Source organism: Eublepharis macularius, chromosome 1 (assembly GCF_028583425.1).
Source record: "Eublepharis macularius isolate TG4126 chromosome 1, MPM_Emac_v1.0, whole genome shotgun sequence".
NCBI classification, from domain to species: domain Eukaryota; kingdom Metazoa; phylum Chordata; class Lepidosauria; order Squamata; family Eublepharidae; genus Eublepharis; species Eublepharis macularius.
The window spans coordinates 114,735,168-114,761,358 of NC_072790.1; the positions used below are offsets into that span (position 1 = coordinate 114,735,168).

The 26,191-nt window shown below is 41.5% G+C and overlaps 1 protein-coding gene across 3 annotated transcripts in view; it reads right to left on the reverse strand.

The window, feature by feature from the left end:
* The window catches only part of MED23 (mediator complex subunit 23), a 65,193-nt gene extending 44,416 nt beyond the window's left edge, over positions 1 to 20,777 (reverse strand). For 2 of the 3 annotated variants that reach the window (XM_054995361.1, XM_054995283.1), the window contains exons 1-10: positions 20,712 to 20,774; positions 16,420 to 16,451; positions 16,233 to 16,320; positions 15,056 to 15,180; positions 14,837 to 14,948; positions 12,825 to 12,923; positions 6,316 to 6,417; positions 5,205 to 5,274; positions 4,312 to 4,424; positions 3,307 to 3,402 (exon numbers count right to left, since the gene is read on the reverse strand). In XM_054995361.1, coding sequence (XP_054851336.1) covers positions 3,307 to 3,402; positions 4,312 to 4,424; positions 5,205 to 5,274; positions 6,316 to 6,417; positions 12,825 to 12,923; positions 14,837 to 14,948; positions 15,056 to 15,180; positions 16,233 to 16,320; positions 16,420 to 16,451; positions 20,712 to 20,759 — 885 coding nt within the window. In that variant the 5' untranslated portion in view covers positions 20,760 to 20,774. Of the gene's footprint in view, positions 1 to 3,306; positions 3,403 to 4,311; positions 4,425 to 5,204; positions 5,275 to 6,315; positions 6,418 to 12,824; positions 12,924 to 14,836; positions 14,949 to 15,055; positions 15,181 to 16,232; positions 16,321 to 16,419; positions 16,452 to 20,711 lie in introns of all 3 variants that reach the window. The other variant, XM_054995443.1, reaches the window with a different exon arrangement.
* Positions 20,778 to 26,191: the final 5,414 nt, after the last annotated feature.

The window sequence follows — 26,191 nt, forward strand, 5'->3', positions numbered from 1 at the left end:
TGGTTTAATTATATAAGTTATTTATACCTGTCAACGGTTTAAGGACAAGGAATCTGATATTGCTCTTCATTATATATCTACTAAAGGACATAATAAAAGGCTTAATATTTCAGCAGTGCTTTACTGATTTATGAAAACAGCTGGTGGAAGAGGACCACTGTTGGTTATAAATCTTTTTCAGTAAAATGATTAGTATTGTTTTGTTTTGCTTTGCACAAAAACAGCTGCATAAGAGGATACAATATGTACCTATTTGTATAAAATGGCCAAAGTGTTCGTATTGTTATTTAATAAACTTAAAAACTGGAAATATTTCACAAATCTAGTTCAGTCATCTTACATATAGACAGTCACTAGATGGATAGAACAATATTAAATGTTCTTTCATAAATATAATTTAATAAAACTTTTGACAATTTTCTCCAACACGATATTTATCCTTACTTCATAGAAAGTAATAGGTTGGAAGGTTCACAGCAGGCTATAGAATGTTTTAAATTGAGAACAGCACGTTGGATCCAGCCAGTTTTTTCATGTAATCTCACCCAGTTCTCATCCTTACTAAAGCCCTTCCCATACATGGCTGTTTCCATGATCCCCAGAACAACCTTTTAGGGTGGTCAGAGGGAATCCCTTCTCCCTCTTTCACCAGTGGAAAAGTTGGCTGGGTCCGAACCAGCATTTTGTTAAATATCTCATGTAGAACTTGCATTCCCCGGAAGAGTGCATATAAATTTCCCATTCTCTGTAAAAATCTGATGGGCTGCCTTATGGGCAATTAGCTGCGTGTTAAGAGGTCGCGGGTCTGTACTGATGATGTACTTTGCAGTTTGCATTTTTTTTAAAATCAGTGCAGCCAGTTTGCAGAGCAGTACAACTATTACTCCTATTTATCAGATGGGATGAGAAGCAGCAACACGGCAGTCTTTGCAGGTGCTCTAAGGGAATTCATGGCTTGCAGACATTTGAATCCAGTCATTCCGGTCTGAAGCCCAATTCACATTTAAAAGACAAGCTTGCTTGCTATGTGTATACCAGATTTTTAACACTAAACAATAAAAAATGTGATATGCAGTGAACATATGATGTACAGCTCCTCATCACACTTTATGATAGTCACTAAAAACAGATTAATTGTGGCAGTACAGTATAATTCGGTATTCAGTTCAGCAACATATCCTATTTTCATAATTTACACAGAACCAAGTGTGTGAAATCCAACGATAGCAGGTTTCTTCATTCACAGCAATGAAAAGGGAACTCTGAACAACCAAAGGATGAAGGAGCAGAACTGTCCTCTTCCACTAAAGTGAATGTGAAAACCTTACAGCTAAGGAAACTTGCAGTGAAATTCTAAGTAGAGTTACTCCAGTCTAAGCCCACTGATTTCAATGGGCTAGAGTAACTCTGGAGTAATAGGCTGGATTAACTCTGTTTAGGATTTCACTTTTAATGTTCATATTGCAGGGCCTACAGGAAGAGTTCATTAAATTGGGGCAGTTACACAGTCATAATTCAATGCAACGGTGCATACCACACATTTAAGAGAATTCCATTTTTCCTCAGAGAGATCTGTCTCACAGAGGCCACAGTAAGATCTCACCCTGCAATCTTATGTAGAGATACTTCAGTCTGAGGCCATTAATATAAATGGGTTTACACTGGAGTATCTCTGCCTAGGATTGTACTGCCAATGTATTTTAGCCCAGGGTACCCAAACACTTGGGAGGTACCAGTGATACAGATTATTTTATAATTTAATTTTTTAAAAGTGACAAATAATGAAAATACACATTTCTATCTATATAGAAAGTTTGGTGTGGAAAAGCCCTATTAAGCATTAGCTGCACAAGTTGTAAGTATTATTCATCAGAGCTTGTTTTAACTTGAACTCACAGCACAGTATGTAAACTGTGGTAAATTTGTAAAGTTCTAAATGTTTTTATGTCCACACCATAAAGAGAAGAACTGATTTATCCTCTCTTTACAAAGGCAACATGTGAAAGGGTTAAAAATTTTTGGGAATATAGAAATAAGTCTTGTTGTTTTTTTTAAATGGATCAAACAAAGTTTCAGCGTCAAGCAAAAATTATGGTCAAGGTACAAATCCCTGAAATGAGTTTTTAATAAATGAAAACACTGACACAACCTTCACTATAGTATTGCAAACATCAACGCTATATTACTTTGCTTCAGTATCACCTACTGCTCAAACAGGCCAATATTTAATTACAGAAGTATAGAATTGAGGATAGAGAATTAATTGTAAATTTAATTTTTCCTTCTTTTCTTTGTACCTTTCAGCCCATTTGACGACACATGAAAGGGAATTGGAGGCTGAGAATGATTATTCCTAGTCATAGATTTATAAATCTTATGTATACTAAGATTCAGTGGGAAAACTCATTTTCATACAAACAAAAAGGCAAGAAAAGTTTGTGGTCTGAACAAAAAAATCTATGGCAGGTTGGCAGGTCAGGCAAGTAACGGGTAACTCAAGCCAATTATTGAATTAACTATTTTTAAACTGAGAAGCATTCTTATAACCTCAGATTTGTAACAGGAAGTTGACCTTATATTCACATGTTATGGTCCCACCAATTTCAAGCCCTGGCCAGACGTGTATTCTCGAACTGGAGTCAGTGGCTACAAAGCAGCCAGCGTATCGTTAGTCACAATACAACAGTAAGGTTGTGAACATACCTGAGCAATGTTCAAGGTCTAGAGCATTGGAGGATGGGCAGGACAAGACAGGACAGAACAAAAATAAAGGAAGAAAAAAAAGAAAAGACAAAACAGTGACTATGAGGCCAGCCTCAAGTTACCCCAAGTCAGACCAGGCCCTCCCACATGGTAAGGCAAAAAATAAAAATAAATCACTTATGAAATCAATCATTACCACTTACGGTAATGAAAACATGCCAAGGCATTTAACACAAAAATTCTAAGGACCCCTAATCTATGCAGTTCACCTGTCACTATTACCCCCTCCCTCCACAAAAAGAAAACTCTGTCTATTGTAGTTAATATCTGTCTAGGGTATATTTGAGGCTGGCCTTATAGAGAAAAAAGCAATGCCGAAATATCATTCTTTAGAAAAAAAATCTCTATTTTTCAATTTAGACATCTTTAAAGCAATATGTAAATAATAAGAAAAATAGTGTCCAATTAACCTATATATAGAAAAAAAAATCATGATCTGATCCTCAACTGTTTTGCTTAGTTAGCTACAGCAAAGAAAAAGAGAAAAGAAAAAGTGCAGATTCTGTGCAAAACTAAGAACAGCATTGTAGCACAATACAGTACCTGCTTGTTTAGACCTAGCATATTGCAGACCATATCTCTGGAATAGGGTTGCTCCAGCACATATCGCAACAAAGCCGTTTGGGGCTCAAACAGATCCTTGAAAACAAAACAAAAAAGCAAACAAATGCCAGCATATTGACACAAAACTAATCTTAATTTAAAAAGTGAAATCAGAGACCTCGTCCAGGAAATCTTGACAGATTTTAAGTTGGTATTAGGCTTTACTTCCTCCTTTGGAAAGCAGTGATTTAGCCCTAAATATTACCTTATCTCTGACTGTTACCATGATAATACTCCACTCAACTAGAACAACAGACAAATACTACTGATACAAGAGTAGACAATGAATGGCAATGTTTCACATTTGTAAGTACAGAAACTTTTCCAAAAGCAGCAACGAATTTCAGAATTCCTCACAAGCTTCATTTTACCTGTTGTTCACAATCTCTCTTTTTGCTTGTTACCTCAAGAGAGTGGGGTTAAATGGTCAGAGACAGCTTACCTCTATTTGACTTTATCTGTATCATATAGTAATAAAGTCCGTATCTCTGTTTAGCTCTCTCTCTCTGTGTATTTTTTTACAGACACCCCTGTCACTTATTCTTCTCAAATTTCCATAATGAGTTGGGAGAAAGAGAGGACAGGAACTAACTGCGAACTGCTATTTTTACAATGTACTCTGTATGGAAATGTCACCTACAGAAGCTAGTTTTCCCCCCTAGGGCATTAGCCACTCCCATCAGAAATGTATCCTTCTTTGGCAGAGTTCTCCTGTGGCAGCCACACAAGCATCAACAGAGGAAAGACCACAGACAACATCACCAGCGACATAGGCCATTTTCTTCTGCAGAAGGATCTAAACAGACTAACATTGGAGGAGGGTTTCCATAAGATGCTTCAGAAAACAGCAGATGGCAATGGAGTAGAGACTGCAGCATAAACGAAGAGGACAGAATCCTGGGCTCTGCTTTATAAGGATATCACAGCTATGACATGTACATATACCTTATCATATGGCAAAAGGCCTCTCAGGGGGAAACGAAGAGTTGTCGGATCCAGCTTCCAGGAATTGCAAATAGCACCAGAATTATTTACCACAGGAAGTAGACTACATCTTCCTACACATTAGACACCAAAGAGGAAAAAAATGATTAAAAAAATAACTGTCACATCACCTCTCATATAATTTGCTTTGCTTGGCAGTGGCGTGCTATCCACTGCTAATAAAGTAAACATCACACCTTAGGTTAATCACTAATGTCAAAATGTCATATTTTCAGACACAATCACCAGCAATCAGAATGACTTGGGTAATGTACACCATGTTTCAGCTTTTAAAAGTAGCTAGTAGGAAAACCTGTCACTAAGTCTTCACCATTTTTGTATCTATAAATGACAATCCAAATGGATATGTGAATGTTAACTACAACCCAGCTACTATGGGTGCATGGGAAATGACACACAGCCATAGAGCACTGTTGAGAAAATCCTCAACTAACCTGCTTTTCTTAAAGTCTAATGGAGAGCAGTGCTGACCACTAGTGCCCAATAGGCCCAAAAGGTCAACAGAATTTTGAGCTGAGTTACAATGCCTCCTGCTTTCTTCAAATCCTTGAAAGTACAACCAAACAGGTCTTGCAAAACTAGATAGTACACCTGATACAACATCACCAGCACCTACCACAATGCTATGACTTGGAGTACTGCTTTGCCATCAAGTATATTATTGCCAACCCTAGGTTATCTTGCAGTGATTCATTATCAGAGCTCAGGAATAGGCTGTAAAGCTACCTGATTAACAGGAAAAAGTTATATTCATACTCTGTGTCCTAGATGCTCTTGTACTAGATTTTTAAACTACCACCTAAAGTACATTAAATTAACACAGAAGTTCTTACCACAGATGGAATTTATTCTTGCTGTGGGTCTGAAGGAATCCACAAAATCTGATAGTAGGCTGCCTAATAACTTAAAAAAAAAAGTGGATATCAACATCCAGTTGAATAAAAGATTCTCATTGAGAAAATTACTTGATAGTTATTTTCATTGTAAAGTATAACCAGTTTTATAAGTTTAATCCAAATACTATTAGTATTGGTCTGCCATTAAATTTTACCAAGAGCTAGCCTTTGAATTAGGATGTTGGATCCAGGGACCCATCAGCAGAATGACAGATCTTGTTCCCTCCCTCCAGGACATCCTTCTGACTGCTGAAGGCTGATTCCGAGGTTGCATGTCCAGCATGGACTAACAGCTAGATGGAACCCGTTAAAATAATAGATCATCAAAACTGACCACACCCACTTATCTGTTGCCATATGATACAAAACAGAAACAAAAGGATCTTTAAACCCCTCCTATCAAGTATAAATTGCAGTTCCTCTCATATTATAAAACGTAAATGATGTCCTCTCTACACAAAGAGATACAAATCAATCAAGACAGTGACATGAAAAAGTGAAACATTTCAAGTACAGCTCCAGATATTGTATTCCAGCCATTTATTTCAAAATATGTGTGTCTAAGTAGGTCTTTAGTGGCAATAATAAAAGTCTGTTCAGGCATATCACAACATTTTTACTTCTTGTGTAGTTTCCAAAAGCTAAGGTGCTTAATATAAATTTATCTAAATTAGTTAAACTGGCTTTCTTAGCTGGTATGAGGATCACAGAACAATTCCTTGCAACTTTCACCATTTGTTGCATCATACATACTATATTTAAGCAAAGTAACTTTTATTTAGCATTAGCGGAAGACTTTTCTGAGTTCCCAATTCATAGGAAGAAGAACCTTAACATCATGAGGTGGCATTAATAGATGAAGGAGCTGTTATCCACTACCATCTGTTTCTGAATTGACAGGGGCTATACCAATGACCTGTTAATTTTTAAGTATTCGTTTTACTAATGGGGGAGAACAGTCAGAAAAAAATAGCCGTGTCCTACCATACGTTCTGCCTGCTTCAGAAAAACACAGACATTAGCTTATACATAATCAACTAAGTCTCACCCAATGAGGAAGCTTCCCCTCAGGGTACAGTTTTCGGATCTCTGTAACTGCAAAGTAGGCAGGTAATAAGCATGCATTCCTTTCCAAAATATAAGCAACCACCTAGGCAAAAAAGAAAAAAAGCTTATAAATTATTAACAAAAGGAAGAGGGGGATAAATCACATAGAAGCAGTAGTTGAAGTATAAATATTGGTCAGAATTATTTACAGTCATACAGATAATGGAGCTTTCAATTTAAAGCTGTGCTCTTACATCCCTGAAGGCTAATGTGATAGTTGAAAAAAATGGTGACATAAAGATGTTAATGGTTTGATTTAAATATAATAAAATGTTCTATTTGGATGGACAATTGAAACTGGACAACTGAAACCAATTTTCTATTTTGAGATTTAATGTGCTATAACAACATGACAATTAATTGATCAAAAGATATCTTAAACCTGTATATTTTATTTTAGTAACTGCAACATTTACTTTAAATAAATATGCTGTATGACAGCCTCCACTAGAGAGATTTGTTTAATAGAACTTACTACGAAACAAGTGCTGTAAATGCTTCAAAAGCATTATAATCTCATGCTACATGCAGAGAACAACTTTTACTAACAGAAGAGTGTCAGATAAGATCATGTTTCAGACTTCTCTTTTTAACTAGATTTTAAAAAACAGTGTTGCTTACCTGTAACTGTTGTTCATTTAGGTCTTCCGTGCAGGCACACATGGGACTGCACACGCCCAGGCCTGCCAACTTTGGAGATTTTTAAAGCTCAAAACCACTAGGGGGCATCCTTGCCTCTTAGTGCGCATGCGTGGCCGTCTTTCCCGCCGAAAACGGCTTCTAAGAGGTGGGGCACCCCCCGACGTACCCTCAGTCCTCTTTTGCCGCTGCACTACAAGGTAAGTACCAAGAGAATTAGCGGGGAAGGAGGGAGAATATGTGTGCCTGCACAGAAGACCTAGATGAACAACAGTTACAGGTAAGCAACACTGTTTTTCATCTACGGTCTTCCTGTGCAGTCCCACACGGGAGATGACAAAGCTTAAATACCTGGGTGGAGGCAGTCGAAAAGTCATCACAGGAAGATTGATTGTAGGACAGCCATACCCACTATTGTCTCCTTCCTGTCTAGGACATCCAGGGCATAGTGCCTGCCAAACGTGTCCACCGAGGCCCAAGTTGCAGCTTTACAGATGTCCTGGAGCAGGACGCCTCTCAAGAGAGCTGCTGACGATGCTTGAGACCTAGTGGAATGAGCATGCACTTTCAACAGACAAGGCAAATGAGCAGTCTTATAACATAACAAAATAGCTTGGACTACCCAGCGAGCCAATGTTTGCGAGCTAGCTTTCTTCCCTTTATTAGGCCTGCAAAACAAAGAAATAGATGGGAATCTATTCTAAATGGCTTTACACGGTCCAGGTAAAAAAGGAGAGCCCTGCGAACATCCAAGGTGTGAAAGGTCCTCTCTGCCTCGGAAGAGTGATCCCTGAAAAATACAGGCAAGGAGATTTCCTGAGACATATGGAATTTAGACACCACTTTAGGTAGAAAATCCACCTTGGTACTAAGGACTACCTTTTCTGGATGGATATTCAGATAGGGGGGTTCACAGGACAACGCTGCTAACTCTTCCACTCTCCTAGCTGACTAACAGCAACCAGGAATGCCACTTCAAAGGTAAGGAAGTTCAGAGGACAAGTGGCCAAAGGTTCAAAGGGCTTAGATATAAGTCAAGTCAAAACCAAAGGTAAAGACCACTGAGGAACTAAAACCCTGACAGGGGGGAATAGGTTATTCAATCCTTTCAGAAATAACTTTGAGGTGTAGTAAGAGAACACTGTCCTGCGATCTACCGGGGGGTGAAACGCAGAGATCGCAACCAAATAGACTTTAATAGACGAGTTGGATAAACCCGTTTGTTTGAGTCAAGTTTGTTTGAGTCAAGTTTGTTTGAGCCCCATAAAAAGTCAAGAATTTCAGAAAGGGAAGAGGCCAAAGAGTCCAACTCCCTTCCCTGACACCAGCCCATAAACCTGTTCCATTTTAGGGAGTAGGATTGTCGAGTAGACAAGCGTCGGGCATTTTCTAGTACATGCATTACTCCCTCGGAGAAAATCCATCCTGAAGGATTAGCCAGGCTGTCAGTTTGAGTGTGTGCACTCTGTGGTGGAACACTCCTTTCCACGACAGCAGATCCGGACGTATCGGGAAACGATGCATCCAGTTGTGCAGCCTCAGGAGTGAGTGAAACCACAGTTGCCCCGGCCAGAATGGGGCTGTCAGAATGGCTGACGTCTTGTCTGCCTGAATCTTGCAGAGGACCCTGGTTAACAGAGGGAATGGAGGGAAAAGATAGTAGAGACGGTTGGACCACTCTAGTTGAAAAGCGTCCCCAAGAGACTCAAGGCCGACTCCTCCTCTGGAGCAATAGCGGGGAGTCTTGTGGTTGTCTTCTGATACAAAAAGGTCTAAGTCGGGAAAGCCCCACTCTGCAAAGATAGGACGCAGATACACATCTTGAAGGGACCATTCATGAATGTCCCCTTGTAACCTACTAAGATGATCTGCCACCGTGTTATCCACACCTAGGATATGGACCGCTAAGAGCCACACAGAGTGGTCAATAGCCCAATTCCAAAATTTTACTGCCTCCTTACATAATGTCCCAGACATCGTGCCCCCTTGTTTATTAATGTAAAACATTGTGGTAGTATTATCAGTCAATATCTAGACTGTCTTATTCTGCACAGTATCTGAGAAGGAGACCAGAGCATAGAATGCAGCTCTTAACTCCAGAAGGTTAATGTGCTCTTCAGATTCTGATTCATCCCACAAGCAATGGGCATATGACCCTTCACAATGAGCACCCCAGCCTAGTGTGGAGGCATCTGTCGTAACTGAAACCTCGGGTTGTCTGTATCCAAAACTAACACCCTCAAAAAGGTTCAAGTCCCCCATCCACCAGTCTAAAGATAGAAGGACTCTCCGAGGAATACTAAACTTTTTTCTCTGGGAGTCCCTCTCTGGGCAGAAAGCGGAGGTAAACCAAAGTTGAACGCATATGAAGCCTAGCCAGGGGGATTACGGCTGTAGTAGAAGCCATGTACCCTAATAAAACATGAATAAGTTTAGCTGTTTGAAATCTGCATCTCTTGAATTTCCTAATCAGCATTCTAATCTTCTGTGCTCTGTCCATGGGTAAAAACCCTGCGTCTCTTATTCCGTCAATGACAGCCCCTATAAACTGAGTGACTCTAGAAGGGGAAAGTTTAGATTTCATCTGACTGACAAATAATCCCAATCTTAAACAAGTGGACAGGGTAAGAGAGATCTGCCTCTCTACATCCACCGCTGACTGTCCAACTATCAACCAGTCATCAAGGTAAGGAAAAATACAACAACCGTGTGTTCTAAGAAAGGCAATAACCACTGCCATGCATTTAGTAAACACCCTGGGTGCCGTGGATAACCCGAAGGGGATCATGCGGTACTGAAATATACGAGATAAGTGAAACGGCGGAACTTCTTATGGTCTAGAAAAATTGAGATATGAAAATATGCATCTTTGAGGTCTAAAACCCCAAACCAGCACTGAGGGGGCAACAAGGCCAGGACTGTTTGTAAGGTGGTCATCTTAAATTTATGGGTTCGCATAAACTTATTCAGTTCACGAAGATCCAATATAGGATGGAGACCCCCATCCTTCTTCTCTACCACAAAAAGGTTAGAATAGAACCCCAGGGGAGGGGAACTACCCGTGACCTCCTCAATTGCCCCCTTCTCTAATAAAGCTGATAGCTCAGATACCACCCCAGGTTGAGTACTCTGGGAGGAGAAAGTAGGGAGTTGGAGACCAGGCCACTGTAAAAATTCGACTTTATAACCGATCTTAACGATTTTCAAAACCCAAACATCAGAAGTAATGCGGCACCACTCAGAGAAAAAAGAAGACAGCCTGTCGCCAAACAGTGGGTCAGGTCCCTGTAATTGTCAAAATTGCTTTTGAGAGTGTGCCAGTTCTTTGGTCTGCTGCTGGTAAGCTCCCTGTTTATTCTTATTGCCCTGCCTCCTCCTCGAAAAGGATGATTGTGGGCTTTGATACTGCCTCTGAGGTTGGCAACCATACCCATGATAGGGGTGAAAATGGTGTTGGTGGCCTCTCAAGAAAGATCTGTATTGAGACCAGTTAGTAGTTGGGTGCTGAAGCATGCCATACGGACGTGCAGTAAGTTTACCTTTGCGCTTCTTTGACAGGTAGTCATCCGTCTTTTCCAAGAACAGGGTTTGTCCTTCAAAAGGGAGGTCTTCGACCTTGCTTCTAGGGTCCGCTGGAAGAGCAGTCATTCTGAGCCAAGCAAATCTGCTGATGACAAGTGCTGACAGCAGAGATCTGGCTGAGGTATCTGCCATATTCCTGCCTACATTAATCTGATGGCAGGATAAACGGACAGCTTCCTCTTGAATGACCTGGAGAAAAATCCTCTGGTCAAACATTGCTACCTTATTCCACAGCAGTAATTGGTAAGCAGCCATCATTGCTGCATAATTGGCAATTTTGATGCCAATAGCTGCAGAAGCATAAACCTTCCCGCCCATAGAGTCAATTTTCCTGCTCTCCTTGTCTGAAGGCACCAACAAGGATCCCTGTTTTGGCTTTGCCTGCATGTCCTCTGTTACTAAGGAGGACGGGGTAGGATGTAAAGACAGGAAAGGGCACAAATCATCTTTGACTCTATAGAGATTCTCCACTTTCTTATTCATGGCAGGGGTGGAAGCCAGCTTAAGGTTTAAGCCCGTCAACAGCTCCACAAAGCCTTCAATTACCGGAAAGGCAACAGCAGGGGTCGAACCTGAGTATATGTGCTTCAGTATCTTGTCATTTGAGCACGGTTCCGAGGACGCCACTTCAATCTCAAGTGCCTTTGCCATACACTGAAGTAGCTCGTTGTAAGCGCAGAAATCGTCTGTCAGGGATGCTTCCCCCGAAGGTCCAATCATGCCATCAGGAGAATCCGAAGGCGGGGATTCATAAGACCTCTCATAATGGGTGCACTCATCATACCCAGTATCAGAAAGACCAGGGGACCGTCTGGACCCAGCATAAGAGTAAGCTCGCACTGAAGGGGGCCTGGAGCGACCTCTGGTTCCGCGATCAGAAATATAAGAACCTTCTCTGTAATATCGCCTCCAAGTGGAGCCTTCTGGGGATCGGTGGTGCCCGGAGTAAGGGCTATCACCCACCTGATAATGTGGGCTTCCTCTTTTCCTCGAGCGGCCTCTCTCGCCATGGGAAGAACGGGAAGACTAAGAGTTGTGGAAGGGAGATCTGGATTTCTCCGACGGTGTCGGAGGTTTGTCAACCAATATAACGTCCTCCTCCACAGGACCTTTAGATTGGGGAATGCTACAAGAAGTTTGATCCCCGGAGCCCCCATGCCTCTTTTCGGGTGGCTCAGAGCCAGCTTCGATCCGCTGTTCCACTGATGGATGCAGGGATATGACACTCTCCAACACCTGCTTGTCACTTTTGGAGGACTGACATTTCTTTTTCTTTTTCTTCTCCAGGTTGGAGTCAGATGGTTCCGAGGACTCCTTCGGATCCAAAGGTCCTTGGGCTGACGAGTGTCGACTCCGATGATCCTATATGGTTCCACTCCAAGGGGTTCGCAGTTCCAATCTCCTTGGTGTAGCGGAACCATCCCGTTTGGATCGAGGAGGGCGCGATGCAGCCACAGGTGGTTCAGACATCGGTCTCGAGTCCGAAGGGGTTGGATCTGATAAGGTAAGTGTAGTCAGTTATGAGGAACTCTGAACCGGGATGTTTGGGTCCGATGGTCGGGACGCAGTATGGGCGGGGGAAGAACGGGAGCGAGGTGTCTTAGCTCTGGAGGGCCCGGCTTTCGGCAGGGTAGTTGATCCTGGTGGGGCAGAGGATTTTTCCTTGACCGGTGAATTGGTCGACGCCATAGCACATTGCCACAAGGAGGCTTGCAGTCTACGCGCCCGCTCTGCTCTGGCCTTCGGGGTGAAGGTTCAGCAGTGCTTACAGGCCTGTGTATTATGGGTCTCCCCCAAACAGTACAGGCAGTTGGAGTGGCCATCGGATTTAGTCATTTTTCTATCACATGACGTATATCTCTTAAATAACGCTTTCTCTGACATTCTTACAGATAAGAAGAAACTCTCACTGAAGAAGTAGAGTGAACAAGAACCTCTCGTCAGCAGCAAGAGAGGAACTGAGGGTACATCTGGGGCACCCCGCCTCTTAGAAGCCGTTTTTGGCGAGAAAGACGGCAGCACATGCTCACTAAGAGGTGAGGATGCCCCCTAGTGGCTTTAAAAATTTCCGAAGTCGGCAGGCCTGTGTGTGTACAGTCCCATGTGGGACTGCACAGGAAGACCATAGATTAACATAAGTTATGAAGGTTCCTCAAAAACCATGCAAGAACTGAAAAAATGCAGTTCTAAACTTGATCCCTCCTGTACTATTAAGTTTTGCCATTTTACCTCTCTTGCTGCTAAAAGTTGCTGCACAACAGCAGAGCTCACTGTATTAGGAATAGTTAGGATTTTCTCTAGGATAACCTTCAGAAGATCTCGTACACCCTGTAACAATACAGATAAAATGACATTTTAAAGTGAGAAATCCTTTTCACCATTATGATAAAAAATTCAAAACAGAAAATATGTGTGTGTGTAGGGCTTGTTATTAAGATTCTTAAGACTGTATAGTATGATATGCTGCCCCTTTCAAAAGAATCTGAAGAAACTAACAGGGGTTATCTTTCATTCACCCTTCTATTCACTTAATGAATGGTATGTATCAGAACTCCACAAAGTTGCCCTGATCCAGCATAGGAGAATCACATCAGGTTTAGATGCATCAATTCTATCAATAGATTGGTATATCAGAAGTGTGTGTGCAAGCATCTTTTATTTAGATACTTGTAGGCAGCAACAATAGCAATTCACAAAGATCCTAACAATGGACACAGGGCCCAATTACACAGTTCTGTTCTTGAGTTTGTCCTTGGATCCTGGACAAGCAGATATGTACTGGGAATTTGCAGCTGAAACTTGTTTACCAGATGCATGGAGGTCTCATTCAGATTGGGACTGCAGCATGCAGGGAAAGGGGGCTAAAACCTTTCCCCTCCATGCTTGAAATAACCCCAGGAAGCTTACATGTATCCATCTGGTACATGTGTCTCCCCAGTGGGGCAAACAGTGTCTCCACAGGCTCATTTTAAGTTGGGGAAAATGGCACTAGGAGGGAGTCACCCTCCCAACCTCCCCAGTCACTACACCATCTTACAGCCCCAGTTCTGTACATTAAGACCATTTGACAGTTCATCCCATGGAAAAACTAACCCTCTTTGGCTTACTAATCTGAATATATTTTATTAGGTGACACCACCAAGTAACCTTTTGTATGGATTTGACCAATATGTGTACAGTGTCACTTCTGGACTAATTGCTATTTTAAATTGGTCCCAATACTGATTCAGACTGCCCTTGGTCAGCCCCTCTATTCCCTTAATGAAATTTGCTTGTGTCCATGAAAGAGAAAGGAGAACTGACTCCCCACAGGGGGAACTTTGCTCTCAGTTCAGCACATTTTCCTGGTAGAACTGCAACAAACAAGCAGAAGGCCCAAGGTAGCTTTTATCTCAAGAGTTCTTTCTTCCCCAAAACCAGAGTTTGGGTCATTACAAGTTTCCTGACTGAGCATGTATTCTACAGAGCAGCTATCCGGGGAACTCTAATAAAACTAAAGAAAATGTAGTTGCTAACTAGATCAGCTTACAATGCTTAAGCATCCCTACCCCCACAGGATCAGTTCATTGTCAGAGTGCTTATGAGGCTTGTCTGAGGAGTTGCTGGAGATTTATCTTGCCCAAACATGCCCTTCACATGTTTTGAACAGCCCGTAAACTGTGACCAAAAAACTACGAATTGTGAACTAAGAACTTTACCCTAGGTTTTCCTGTTTACTTATGGGGTTTCCCTTCATATTTGGAAGTTCCCTTCCTAGACCAATCAGAACTTAGGGTACAGATTCAGAATTCCCTCCAAGAAGACTTTTGAGCAATCAATTCACATGTTTATGTTAAGGAATTTTTGTATCCTCATCAAAATTACTCTTGTGTGCATACTGGAATGCCTGAGACTTGTGCATAAGACAGATTTTACATTTACATAAGTACCCAAATAAAAATATGAACAATTTTTTTTGAACTGCTAACAGGCATTACAAAAAAATACAATGCTAACATGCTGTATGACTAGGTTGTAGTAGAACTGGGGAGATGAAAGACAAAATCTCTAATCTTCCATCTTGGGCCCATCACTCTCACTCAGTCTAGTCTACTTCATCAAGCTATTAGAAGGGGGAAAAAACAGGGAAGCAAAGGACAGACTGTAAGGACAAAATGGAGGAATGTATGCTGCCCTGAACTCTAGAGAGGAAGGCTGGAGAGAGACAACTATTACTATGCTGGGATTTAGGGGATGATTACCTTATAGTCTATGCCACCAATTATTTTTCGGACAAGTTTAAACGTTAGAGACCAAAGCTGTGTCCTTTCCCATTCAAGGTTATCAGAATTTAGCAGAGATTCACAAACCATCCTAGAGAAATTAAAAACAAAATTGAGAGATGCATTTTGTAAGAATACTTGGCAGATCCCAATGAGCTTTATTTCTAAAAGGTCAAGCCTTAAGCAGTTGGAACATACTTGGGTGGCAGCAGTCCAGTCTCCACAGCCATTGCTAAACAGTCATACAGAAAAGAAATTCTTTTAGGACTATGCTGGTTATGTATGAATTTTACAATCCACTGAACACATTGTTCATGAGATTCCTATAAAAAAAGAAGAAAATCAGTTCAGATAACTTCTTATTTTACAACTTATAAAAACAATGAATGAAACTATTTTCACTGATAAAACTTCTTGTTGCAAATAATCTTAAAATACTTCCTAATTTTTCACACTATGAGAAATTATCAAAGTGAGTAACAAACATGGATAGCCAGAAGCCAACTAAATCTAAATTCATCTGATTACTTGTAAACAGATAGAAAGTATTATCACATCAATGTTCTTGACAGGTAGCTGGTACAATAATTAGTTTGCCCAGTCTTAGACATGTTTACTTCTAAGTCCTACTGAGTTTGATAGGCATTCCCATCAAATGTGATTAGGACTGTAATGTTCCTATTCTTACAGAGGGTCACACAGACTTCATTCAGGCAAAAATCAGCTAAGCAAAATTCTTAAATAAAAACTTCCCTTCTAGTCTACAAAAACTCAAAGCTTCCATGCTACATAACTGGCTCCAGTCCACTGAATAAACACATACAAATTTTGATTATGCCCAGCTGAAACTGACCCAGGAAGGAAGGCTGGAGTAAGACTAAAATGCTAACATAAAATGATAGATTATCAATTTAACATTAAATAAATTTTAATTTTAAGATCATAAAATCAAGACAGCTCATGTCTTAAAATACAGAACATTTCATTTTAGCATTAAAAAAAGATTAGGGCACCAAAAAAGTAAATGGTTTCTGAAAAATAAATGTCTTTTCCATTTGAGATGTCAAAAGTGCTCAGTATCAATGGGTTTCTAACCGGAGTATGTTTCATAGAGGTGAAGTTATCACTGGGGGAAAAATGGTGCTTGCTCCTTCTGGTGTAACTTGATGGGAGACGAGGCACCACTGAAAATCTTACAGGAAAGGAGGACTACTGTGGAGAGAAGTGGACCCTATGGTATGCTAGATTAAAGGAAATTTTTTAAAATTAAAAATATTACAAGAAGCCTGATTATGAACTGTTTGGGACAAATTTTGAGCTTTTAGGACACTACTGAAAACTGCACATATACATCGGCAACAAATGAAATACTTACCTGAGAAAGATTGCTCCAAAACTGTCTAAAGGCTCCCAAACAACTGATTAATTTGGTTCTTTCATCTTCAGGTGTGTCCATAAACATGCTGTTGCAAACAAAACCACTGTTATTTGCAAGGCATTCTGTCACTAGGAATGCAACCAAATGTTTAGTCCTAAAAGCAAGTAAACTGCACTGTACTTACCCAGGAAAAGCCTCCTCAATGACCTCTGTTTTCTGGAAGAGGAAACAAACAAACATGAGCCATTCTTGTAGATAAAAAGCTCCTAGGCTGATTGTTCTACATCTTTTCTCCTCCACGTTCAATCATAGTGATGCAGAGAAACCAAATAATCAAAATACGTCTCCTGAAATGAAGACTAATCTGCATGAACAATGAAATGGTTGTACAACTATAAATTTCAAACTGTAAACTGGCCCCTTGTTTAGACTTAGTCAACCTAGCCATGCTGATCCATGCTACTGTAACTTCCAGACTGGACTACTGTATAATGCTCTGATTGGGGCTGCCTTTGAAGACATCTCATAAGCTTCAACTAGTATGAAATGTAGCAGTGAGACTCCTGCCTGGGGTCAGCCATTCAGAATAATTATAACTCCAGTACTGTGCCAACTACACAGGTTACCTATTTGCTTCCATGTCCAACTTAAGCTGCTAGTTACTACTAGATGTCATCTGGAATTGAGCTGAGTTGCCACCAATATGCAGATGGCACTCTGCTCCATCTCATGCTTTCAGCAGATCCCAGGGAGGCTACTGAAACTGTGAACAGGTGCCTGGAGGCAGTTTTTGCCTGGCTGCAGGCTAACAAACAACTTAATGCTGACCAAATGAATGGGCTGCTGCTGGTGAGGAACCTTGACCCAGGAACTGCGACATTTCCTGTTCTGTATGGAGCTGCACTCCCCTCTAAAGGAGCAAGTTCATAACTTGGGGATGCTGCTGGACATGAGCTTCCTGTTGGATAAGCAAGTGGCAGCAGTGGTCAGGGATGCTTTTCATCAGATTCTGCTGTTGAGATAGCTGCAGTTCTTCCTGGGCAGCAAAGATCACGCCACCGTGGTGCATGCCCACACATCTAGATTACATTACTACAATGCACTCTATGTAAGGCTTCCCTTGAAGACTGTCCAGACACTACAGTTGGTACAGAATGCTGTGGCCAGAATGGTGAGCAGTGTGTGTCATAGGGACCGTGCCACTCAAGTCTTGCTCCACCTATACTGGTCTTTGCTTCTGGTCTCAATTCAAGATGCTCATGTTGATCTTTAAAGCCCTATATGTCTTGGGGCTAATATACCTTAAGGACTGCCTTTTCCGACAGGAAGCGTCCTGCCTACTCAAGTCATCACTGGGAGCCCTGCTTTAGGTGCCCCCACTGCGTCTGGATGGGTAGCAATCCAAGAAAGGGCCTTCTCAGTTGTGGTGCCAAAACTCTGGAACTCCCTCCTCAAGGAGATACGTCGGATTCCCAATATTGTTATCTTCCATAAACAGGTGAATACCTTTTTTGTTTTGTTTGGCGTACCCCTAGTAAGTGTCACTGGCCCTCCTCCCTTACTGTGTTGTGTTGTTATGTGTATTAGTCCTTTATACATTTCTATTGAATTGTTTATTCCAAATATACTTTAAGCACTGTTTTAATGCATGACTTTGTTGCCATGAGGACCCTATCTGAGTGGAAAGATGGCCTAGAAATGTTTTAAATAAATAAATAAATATCTTTTAAATCCTTCATGGCCCGGGGGGGGGGGGCAATACCTATCAAAATACATCTCCTGGTATATGCCTATGCACCAGTTACGTTCTTCAGATACCATTCTCCTTATCAATATATTAATTCTCAACATGGCCACATCTGTGGATATTTAAGTCATGGAGCCATGACCATACCAGACAGGTCTTTCCACAAACCTGAGACATGGCCTAGGTTTTCAGAAAAAGCTAAAATATTTTTAAAAAATACCTGACAGGTTCAAATGTCCCAAACAATAGCAGCAGCATCTGTTGCTTTAAGAAGCAAATGCCCTCTAACTTCAGTGGATGTTACTAGGCAACTACAACATTATCACAGCTATTCAACCCTTGGTTTGTGTCAATAAAAGGCAGGGCCCTTTCAAGGGCTGTTTTGACCTTTGAGGGAGGACTCATTGGGGCCAGGCCTGGTGGTAACCACCAAGCAACTTGATACCACCCTACTTGCATGAGGCACACAGGCCTGGTTGCTTGCTACTGTTCATCAGTATCCACCCTACAGAAGCCAGTGTGGTGGAGTAGTTAGAATTTCAGACTAAGATCTGGGAGACCCCGGTTCAAATCCCCATTCTACTGTGAAAGGTCCGTAGGTAATCTTGGGCCAGTCACACACACACAGCCTAACCTATCTCAGAGGGCTGTGGTGAACATGAAAGGGAGACTGATGCTTTGAAAAGCTGCTTTGAGTCCCTATTATGGAGAAAGGTGGTGTGTATAAATGAAATAAATAAATATAGCTGAAGACAGAGAGGGTAAATAAAAAGTAGGCTGGGTGGTGAGTGAGAAGAACACAGGGCAAAGGGAGAGGATATGGGGCTGCCAGAAGGAAGGAAAGAGGAAATAGTGTTGGAAGGGGGATACAAGAGAAAGGGAAGTGTCTCCCATAAGGTCTGGCTCAGCCCAGCAAGTGGCACCATGCAGTATTCCCAGAGGAAGGCTGATAAACAGAGGGAGGGAAAGCTGAAGATGGGGTGGCAGATAAATGTAGGTTGGTTGGTGGGTGGGAGAGAGAAAATGAACTAGGAACAGTGAAAATGCTACAGGGGTTTTCAGGAAAAGGACAGAGGAAATAGTGCGGGGGGCAGGAAATGAGCTACCCCCACAAGTCCTCGCAGGTCTCCTGCTTGAGATGCCCTACTTTAAGATTTTCCATATGGCAACAGCCAGGTTATGGGCAGTGGTAGGTCCAGTCCTCTGGAATGGCCTACCAAAGTGGGTGCCCAAGACTTCACTCCTTGCACCTAGGAAGGTGTATAAAACAGATTATAGAGGGCTTTGGGTGGATGGTGAACACTTTTTGGCAGATTTGGCTGTGTTTTTAATCTATGTGCTGTTTTTACCTTGTTAATGGAACTATATATTGTCTCCTTGCAACTTGTCTCCTTGCATTTTTAGCTGCCTTGAGTCCAAAATAATATGGTGGGATATAAATATTTTAATTCACTAACGTTAAATTAGAACTCAGTGACTTCCAGCCCACAAACAAAGAACCCATTTCCTCATTTCCTTTATTTTCCAAAGCAACTCCCAAACTGGAGGCCATTGTGTTCTTAGGGCCCATCATAACAGTAGCACTTTGCCTCAAAAATCTGAAAAGCATCACGCTTTCAAAGTTAGCCCATTTAACCACCACAAATCCCTATAAGCCAGTCTCCAATATCCAACTCAAATAACAAAAGAGTGCTGTGGCACCTTAAAAACTAACACATGTATTATAGCATAAACTTTTGTGCGCCAGAAGCCATTTGATAGATGAATTTATACTACCACAATAGTATGCCATAATAAAACTATTACTCTCTCTACAGTGCCACAAGGCTCTGAACAGGGTCTTCTGCAGGTACCACCCTGCAAATGGGCAAAGTCAACAACTGTCCATACATGCTCATTCTCTTTTGTGGCCCCTATCTTATATAACAGCCTGCCTCATGGCTTTCGACAAACTATGCGAAATGGAATTATTCAAGAGGGCTTTTTACACAGGTAAATAGGGCTGTGTTGTAAGGAAATGGTTCGGAGATGCTTTGATAAAGGCATAGAGACTGTAGACTATACTATTGCATACTGTCTGTTGCTGTAAATATGCTCCTACTGCATAATTTCCCTGTCGTTTAATACAGCATAAATTGTGTATGTTTTGCTTCAGCACCGTTTCAGCTTTGAGTTGGATTTCAGCTTGTTTTCAAATTTTCGCAATCCGCACCTTAATGATTGTTTATTGAACGTCCCAGCCACGGATCGGATTCACTTACACTGTGCAATCTGCCTTGAATCTCAGTGAGAAAGGTGGATTATATATAATGTAAATAAATAAATAAAATTGTGTTATTTTGGCCCAGCTGACTAGCAGTGCCACCTCTCTGGAATTTATGCAACGAAAGGCAGCATCGCCTTAAGCCAACGGCACAGCTCAACGGAGCAGAAATCTCGTCCGTCCCTTTCTCCCTGCCACTGTCTTAACAAGTTTACACTCTTAAGCGTCATTAATAAACCGACTCCAGCCCCGAAAGACTCTATTCCCTTCCCGTGCCCGCCCTCCCTTCCTTCCAGAGACGAGACACGCGGCCTCGCAGCTCGCAGCTCCTCGTTTCACTCCCGCCGCGGCTGCCCTCGCTTGGCTGGCCGCTCACGGGGCCCACCCGAGCAGGCTTCTCACGGCGCCCATCTCCTCAGCGTCGCTGGGCCAGGAGGACGGCGGTGGTGGGGTGGGGGAGACTCACCACCACCTCCTCAAAGATGCTCTGCAGCTGCGTCTCCATCGGCACCATCTTGACCGCCGCCCCTCTTCCTGCTCCGAAGGCTGGAGGGACCGGCGCAGCCGACCGCGCTCCGGAGGTGCTTCCTTTTACATCCGGGTCTCTCACTCAAAGCCGGGAGCGTCGCTTCTCTCGCCTCGGGTAGCGCTTGCAAGAAGCGCGGGGGAGAGGGAGCCAAGACAGCACTGGCACCTTTGGCTTGCTGGACGGTTCTCGACTTCGGCGCCCAAGAAACGATAGAACGGTGTGCTTACGCGGAAGTAGGCCTCATAGAGTTCAGTGGGACGTAAAAACAGATGGGATTTGCACATCTATTCGGCTGTAGGTCCCGCTAAATGGTCAACACCATCCTCGCTATATCCAAAGCCAAAATGGAGGTTGGGGGCAGAAAGAAGCCGAAAGAACAGCCCTGCCAGGCCAGACCACTGGCCCATCTAGTCCAGTATCCGTTTTTTGTATAGCAGCCAACCTGGAGGGTTCGCAAAGGCTTCCCCAGCACCGGGATTCAGAAGTTTGCTGCCTCTGAATGTGGAGATTCCCCCTTAGCCACTATGGCTAGTAGCCACCGATGGACCTCTCTTCCATGAATCCAGTACCCCTTTAAAGCCATCTATGCTTGTGGCCCTCATTATGCCCTCTGGTGGTGAATTCCACAATTTGATTACGCCTTGAATAAAGAAGTGCTTTGGTCTGTCTACAATCTGTTGATCATCAACCGCCGCCCCCCACCCCCGCATTCTTTTATTAAGAGCAGCCAAAACCACAAAATATTGTGCAAACTTTCTAGTTCTCCAGAACTCTTTAGGCTGGCTTGAAAAAAAAGCACAGGGGGATAAAAACTATAGTAATTTTTATTAAGACTACCTGGAATAACGAACTGCAAGATTCTGAGAGAAGAACCACAAGTGACAAAAGGCACAGATTGGACGCTTGTCTGCTTCCCTCAAGTTTTGATGGGAAATGTAGGCATCCTAGTCTTGCAGCTTGGCTCTCTGACTGCAGTCCGAGAGATTTATTATCCTCTGCTCCTGCATTACAGAGTCTGCTTAATATATATATATATCTTTATTGCTTCAGCACAGCCATAGCAAATAATAAGGAAATTACAAAATTATTAATACAAATTACTACATCATAAATTTAAACCAAAAATGACAAACTCCATCAAGACATTTAAATCCATAAAATCCATACGATCATGTAATGTATTTAGTACCACTAAAGGGAACTTATTAATACCTTTAAGTAAAATAAAACTTACTTCCATAGTCTTGTATTTTGTTTACTGATGTTACAAACTTTGCCATGACTGCAGTCCAATGGACTTTTCAACTGTCACTTGTCCAACATTCCGCCAAGCTGCCTACATTTCCCATCAAAACTTGAGGGAAGCAGACAAGTGTCCAATCTGTGCCTTTTGTCACTTGTGGTTCTGCTCTGAGTTCTCCGGAACTCACAATCAAGCTGAATGTTAAAAAAAAACAATATGGGGGAGGAGTCATTCTATATGGCTGGTTAGTAAGTGCATATAGCCCTGCCCTCCAGAGGCCCAGGAAGGCCCACTGTGGCAACACAGCCCTCTGGACGCCTGGGAAGTTCCACCGCGGTGGCCCAGTCCTTAACCCCTGGGAAGCCCTGCAGTGGCTGCTCAGCCCTCCTCAGGCAGTTTTCTAGAGCCACAATGGGCTTGATGCTAGTAAATAATATATTTTATGTTTTCCTTTGTTCAAGAAGCTCAGCCTGAAAGATTCCTACAATTATAGTTATTCTTGATTTTCTGAAGTCCTGTCCAGCTTGCTTGCTTATTTATTTATTTATTTGTAGCCTGCCTTTCTTGCTGAGATTCAAGGCAGTCTACACAATACACGTGAAAATACAATATAATTAACAGCTAGAACGTTCACTGAGCAAAGTACAATAATGAACAATAGTTAGGACATTAAGTGAATAAATATAATAGGGCATGGTAGCAGAAAATTTGAAAACGAGCACAGCTTATTTCTGAAACAAAGCATAATGAATTAATATGGCATATTTAGCAACATGAAAACTCCCTCTTTGGCACATATTAGCAGACATTACCCAACAGCATAGCACATAGTCACTGTCCCTACCAAGGCATCTCTCCGAGCTGATTCTTATGATACACTAGTCCAAATGCAACACTCCAGCCATGTATTGTACCCATTGGGTAATTCCCCTGAATTTATAGTCCCAGACAGGAGACTGCTACGACCTCAGGTGGACTGCCATATATAAATGATGGGTTGTATTTGGCTTGATGAGTCACACTGGTCTTCTCGACTGCATGAGAGTTGCCAAATTATTATACAAAGGTTAATCAGCCATTGTTACTATAGAGGGCAGTACTAATAACAACTGGTTCAAGTTGTAACAACACAGCTTTTGTGAAGAATTTCCTACCTCGGGATGTAAAGCTGCTATTTGCTTAAATTATGTTATGTTTAAATATGGCTATAGACAACTTATGCTTATATGGGTAGACAACTCACAAACAGTTATTTCTGTAAATGAGGTGACATAAAATATTTGAAATGGTTCCATGTTTGCTGCTTAAGCATTTAAGTGCCTCCGAGCAGTTTACCATGCACATAATATCACAAAATGTGCTATACCACTGTACCACTGAAAGAAATATTTAGCAGCCAAGCTTTAGACACTAAATTCATATAATACAAGAAGCAGAATTACACACACCATTAGTAGTTACTAACCCTACACAGATGTTACTTTGTTGTATACAGTGAATATGCATCAGAAGAAGTGGAACTGTACCTGTTTGCCCTTGTTAATATGTACAGTTGGCATTAACACATGCACTGAGCCTGCTTTTTGCAACATCTCAGGTTGTATGTAAGTAACTTGTGGAACTTACTGGCACATTGTTGCTGACGAAATGAGACCAGACCAGATTCTCTTTAGTGTTTGACAAGAGTATATTTATTATATGGTTGCCCCTGAGAAAGCCTTGTGGCGAAACACTCCTTTGCTAGCTGTGTGTCGGGCTTAAGACACTTGCCAGTGACCCTCAGGAACTTACCGGATTTAACAGACCGACGCCTGCACATCTTATCATTACACCTTATCCTGATCGGAGTCTGCAGCTGGCCATTTTTCTACTTTCAGCATTCATTTCAACCTATTCCTTTGTGGAATCGCTATTCGTGAGATACTCCTTAAGCTGACTGAACAGCTCAGAGGTTCATTTGACTCTGGTATCTGGTGTTACTCACTACGATGTGTATGATTGACTGATTGTGTTTATACTCTGCATATTGTTGATTTCCATTACCGTTTTTGAGTAAATGGTTCTTTGTTGATTATCATTGTACTGTATGTGATATTTTGGGGGGAACCCTTTGTAATTTTCCTAGTTCCCCCAAACTAACACTTCCAGATGACTCTTCCAGAAATTGACAAAGAAAACGGATCTGATTTATCCGTATTTATAATTATGCTTCAACATAAAATGTTACATTGCCATCTTGACCTTTAAAATCTTGGCTTGTGCTTCTGTATTGTTTCTGCTGTCTAAACAAAGTAAATTTATCTTTTACTTGCAGTGCAGAAGTGGTTACTCAACTGGCTTTTTGTAGTCATTATTAATCTTTTGTTCCATCATTTAAAAATAGTTTAATCTTTGCCCTTGAAGTTTTCATATTAATCAACCATTTCAGAATAAACACCTCCTTTTGAATAAAAGCTATTTGTGTTTCCAGACTGGTAGGTTATTATATAATATAACCTGAATAAAAGTGGGGAAAGGTTGATGCAGGATAGGAGAAGACAGATATACGTTTACCTTGTTTACAGTACAGACTGTGGCTGTACAAAAATATTTTCTTCAGGTTGAGGCCAGTGAATTGTAATAATGTATTTGTAATTATGTATACATAATTACAATTCATTGATAAAGTTATATATTGTATATCTTTACATTGGTAAAGATATGCAATGTCTCCACTGTATATCTTTAAGCAAACAAATATATTGATTGAGTCTGGTTCATGGATTAAGTTCAGCTTGATGGAAAGAGGGTAGCGTCTGCAAGTACAGGCAAAACTTTTTAAGATGGGTGCAAATATAACAACCTATGTATGTATGTATGTATGTATGTATGTATGTATGTATGTATGTATGTATGTATGTATGTATACCCTGCCCTCCCTTCAAAAGGGCTCAGAGCGGCTTACAACATAAAATATACATTACAACATCATAAAAATATAAAACTAATTTAACAAAACAAAACCTATAAATGAAATTATAAGTAGATATGTAATAAAATGCTATACAACAAAACATGTCTTTTTCATGTCAGTGCCACATATATGCTGGGCTCATATCTTCCACTACAACAGAATAAACTAGTCTGATAGGGAGAAACATTATAGCTCCCTTTCATTCTTTCACTATTGGTGAGCCCACCCACCAGGAATTTCTGCAAGCAAACCTAGATACAGTTGTTAGAGTTGGCAGAAGAGTTTGTAAGCTTTATTTGTGACTGTAGCTCTGCTGACAGAAAAGGGAGGAGGGAGACCGTTTCCCCCTTCCTAGTCCCCTGGGTCCCCTGATTATCTTTTCACGGGAACAGAGTGCCTAAACAGCAGTCAGAACACTGAACTGATTAACAGTAACAAAAGCTTACAGTCACATATTTGGGGACCAGGAGCAGCTGGCATAAAACAATACCTGTTTGACAACTCTTACATCAACACATTATAACTGAAGGCCCGGAATGTTGTATGTTTTCTCTGTGCACGCTAGCATGTTAAATGCAAGATATTTGTGGCATGTAGTGGTTCTGGAGACAATCTTTACCTGGAGCAGGACATATGGTGAATGCTTTATTCCAGTGCAGATGGGAGCTGATAGATATGGGGGGTGGGATTTATCAAAGATGGGCAGTATCTGGCAAAGATGCTCTCTGCCTAGCTAATCTCCATAGCATCCTAAGAGGCGATAATGCAAGAATCCCTTATTTCACCTGCCTCTTTGCTAATATCATGCAACACTAGTTCAGTGAGGCACAAAGCTGCACAGCTCACTAGGGTGTTACAGGAAGAGGGAATTGACCTAGCTTGCGTAACAGAGATATGGTTGGAAGAAAATTATGTGGTGAACTTGTCCCAACTAACTCTGCTGGACAGACAGTCCTTCATCCCTGTACAGCTGGCCAGGGAGGAGGAGTTGGTATTATTCTTCATGAGTCCTTTCACTTCTACAGAGTCCCAGTACAAACTATAGCTATACTGATCGTATGTTCCTTACACTGTCTGGGAACTAAGGACAGATTAGGTATTGTTTACTGATGACCTAGTTCCCCAGTAAGCTCCCTTTCTGAATTGGCAGAGCTGCTCTCAAACGTTTTAAATTTATTAAATTTATAATTTGCTTTCCCCACAAGCAGGGTCAGAGTGGAT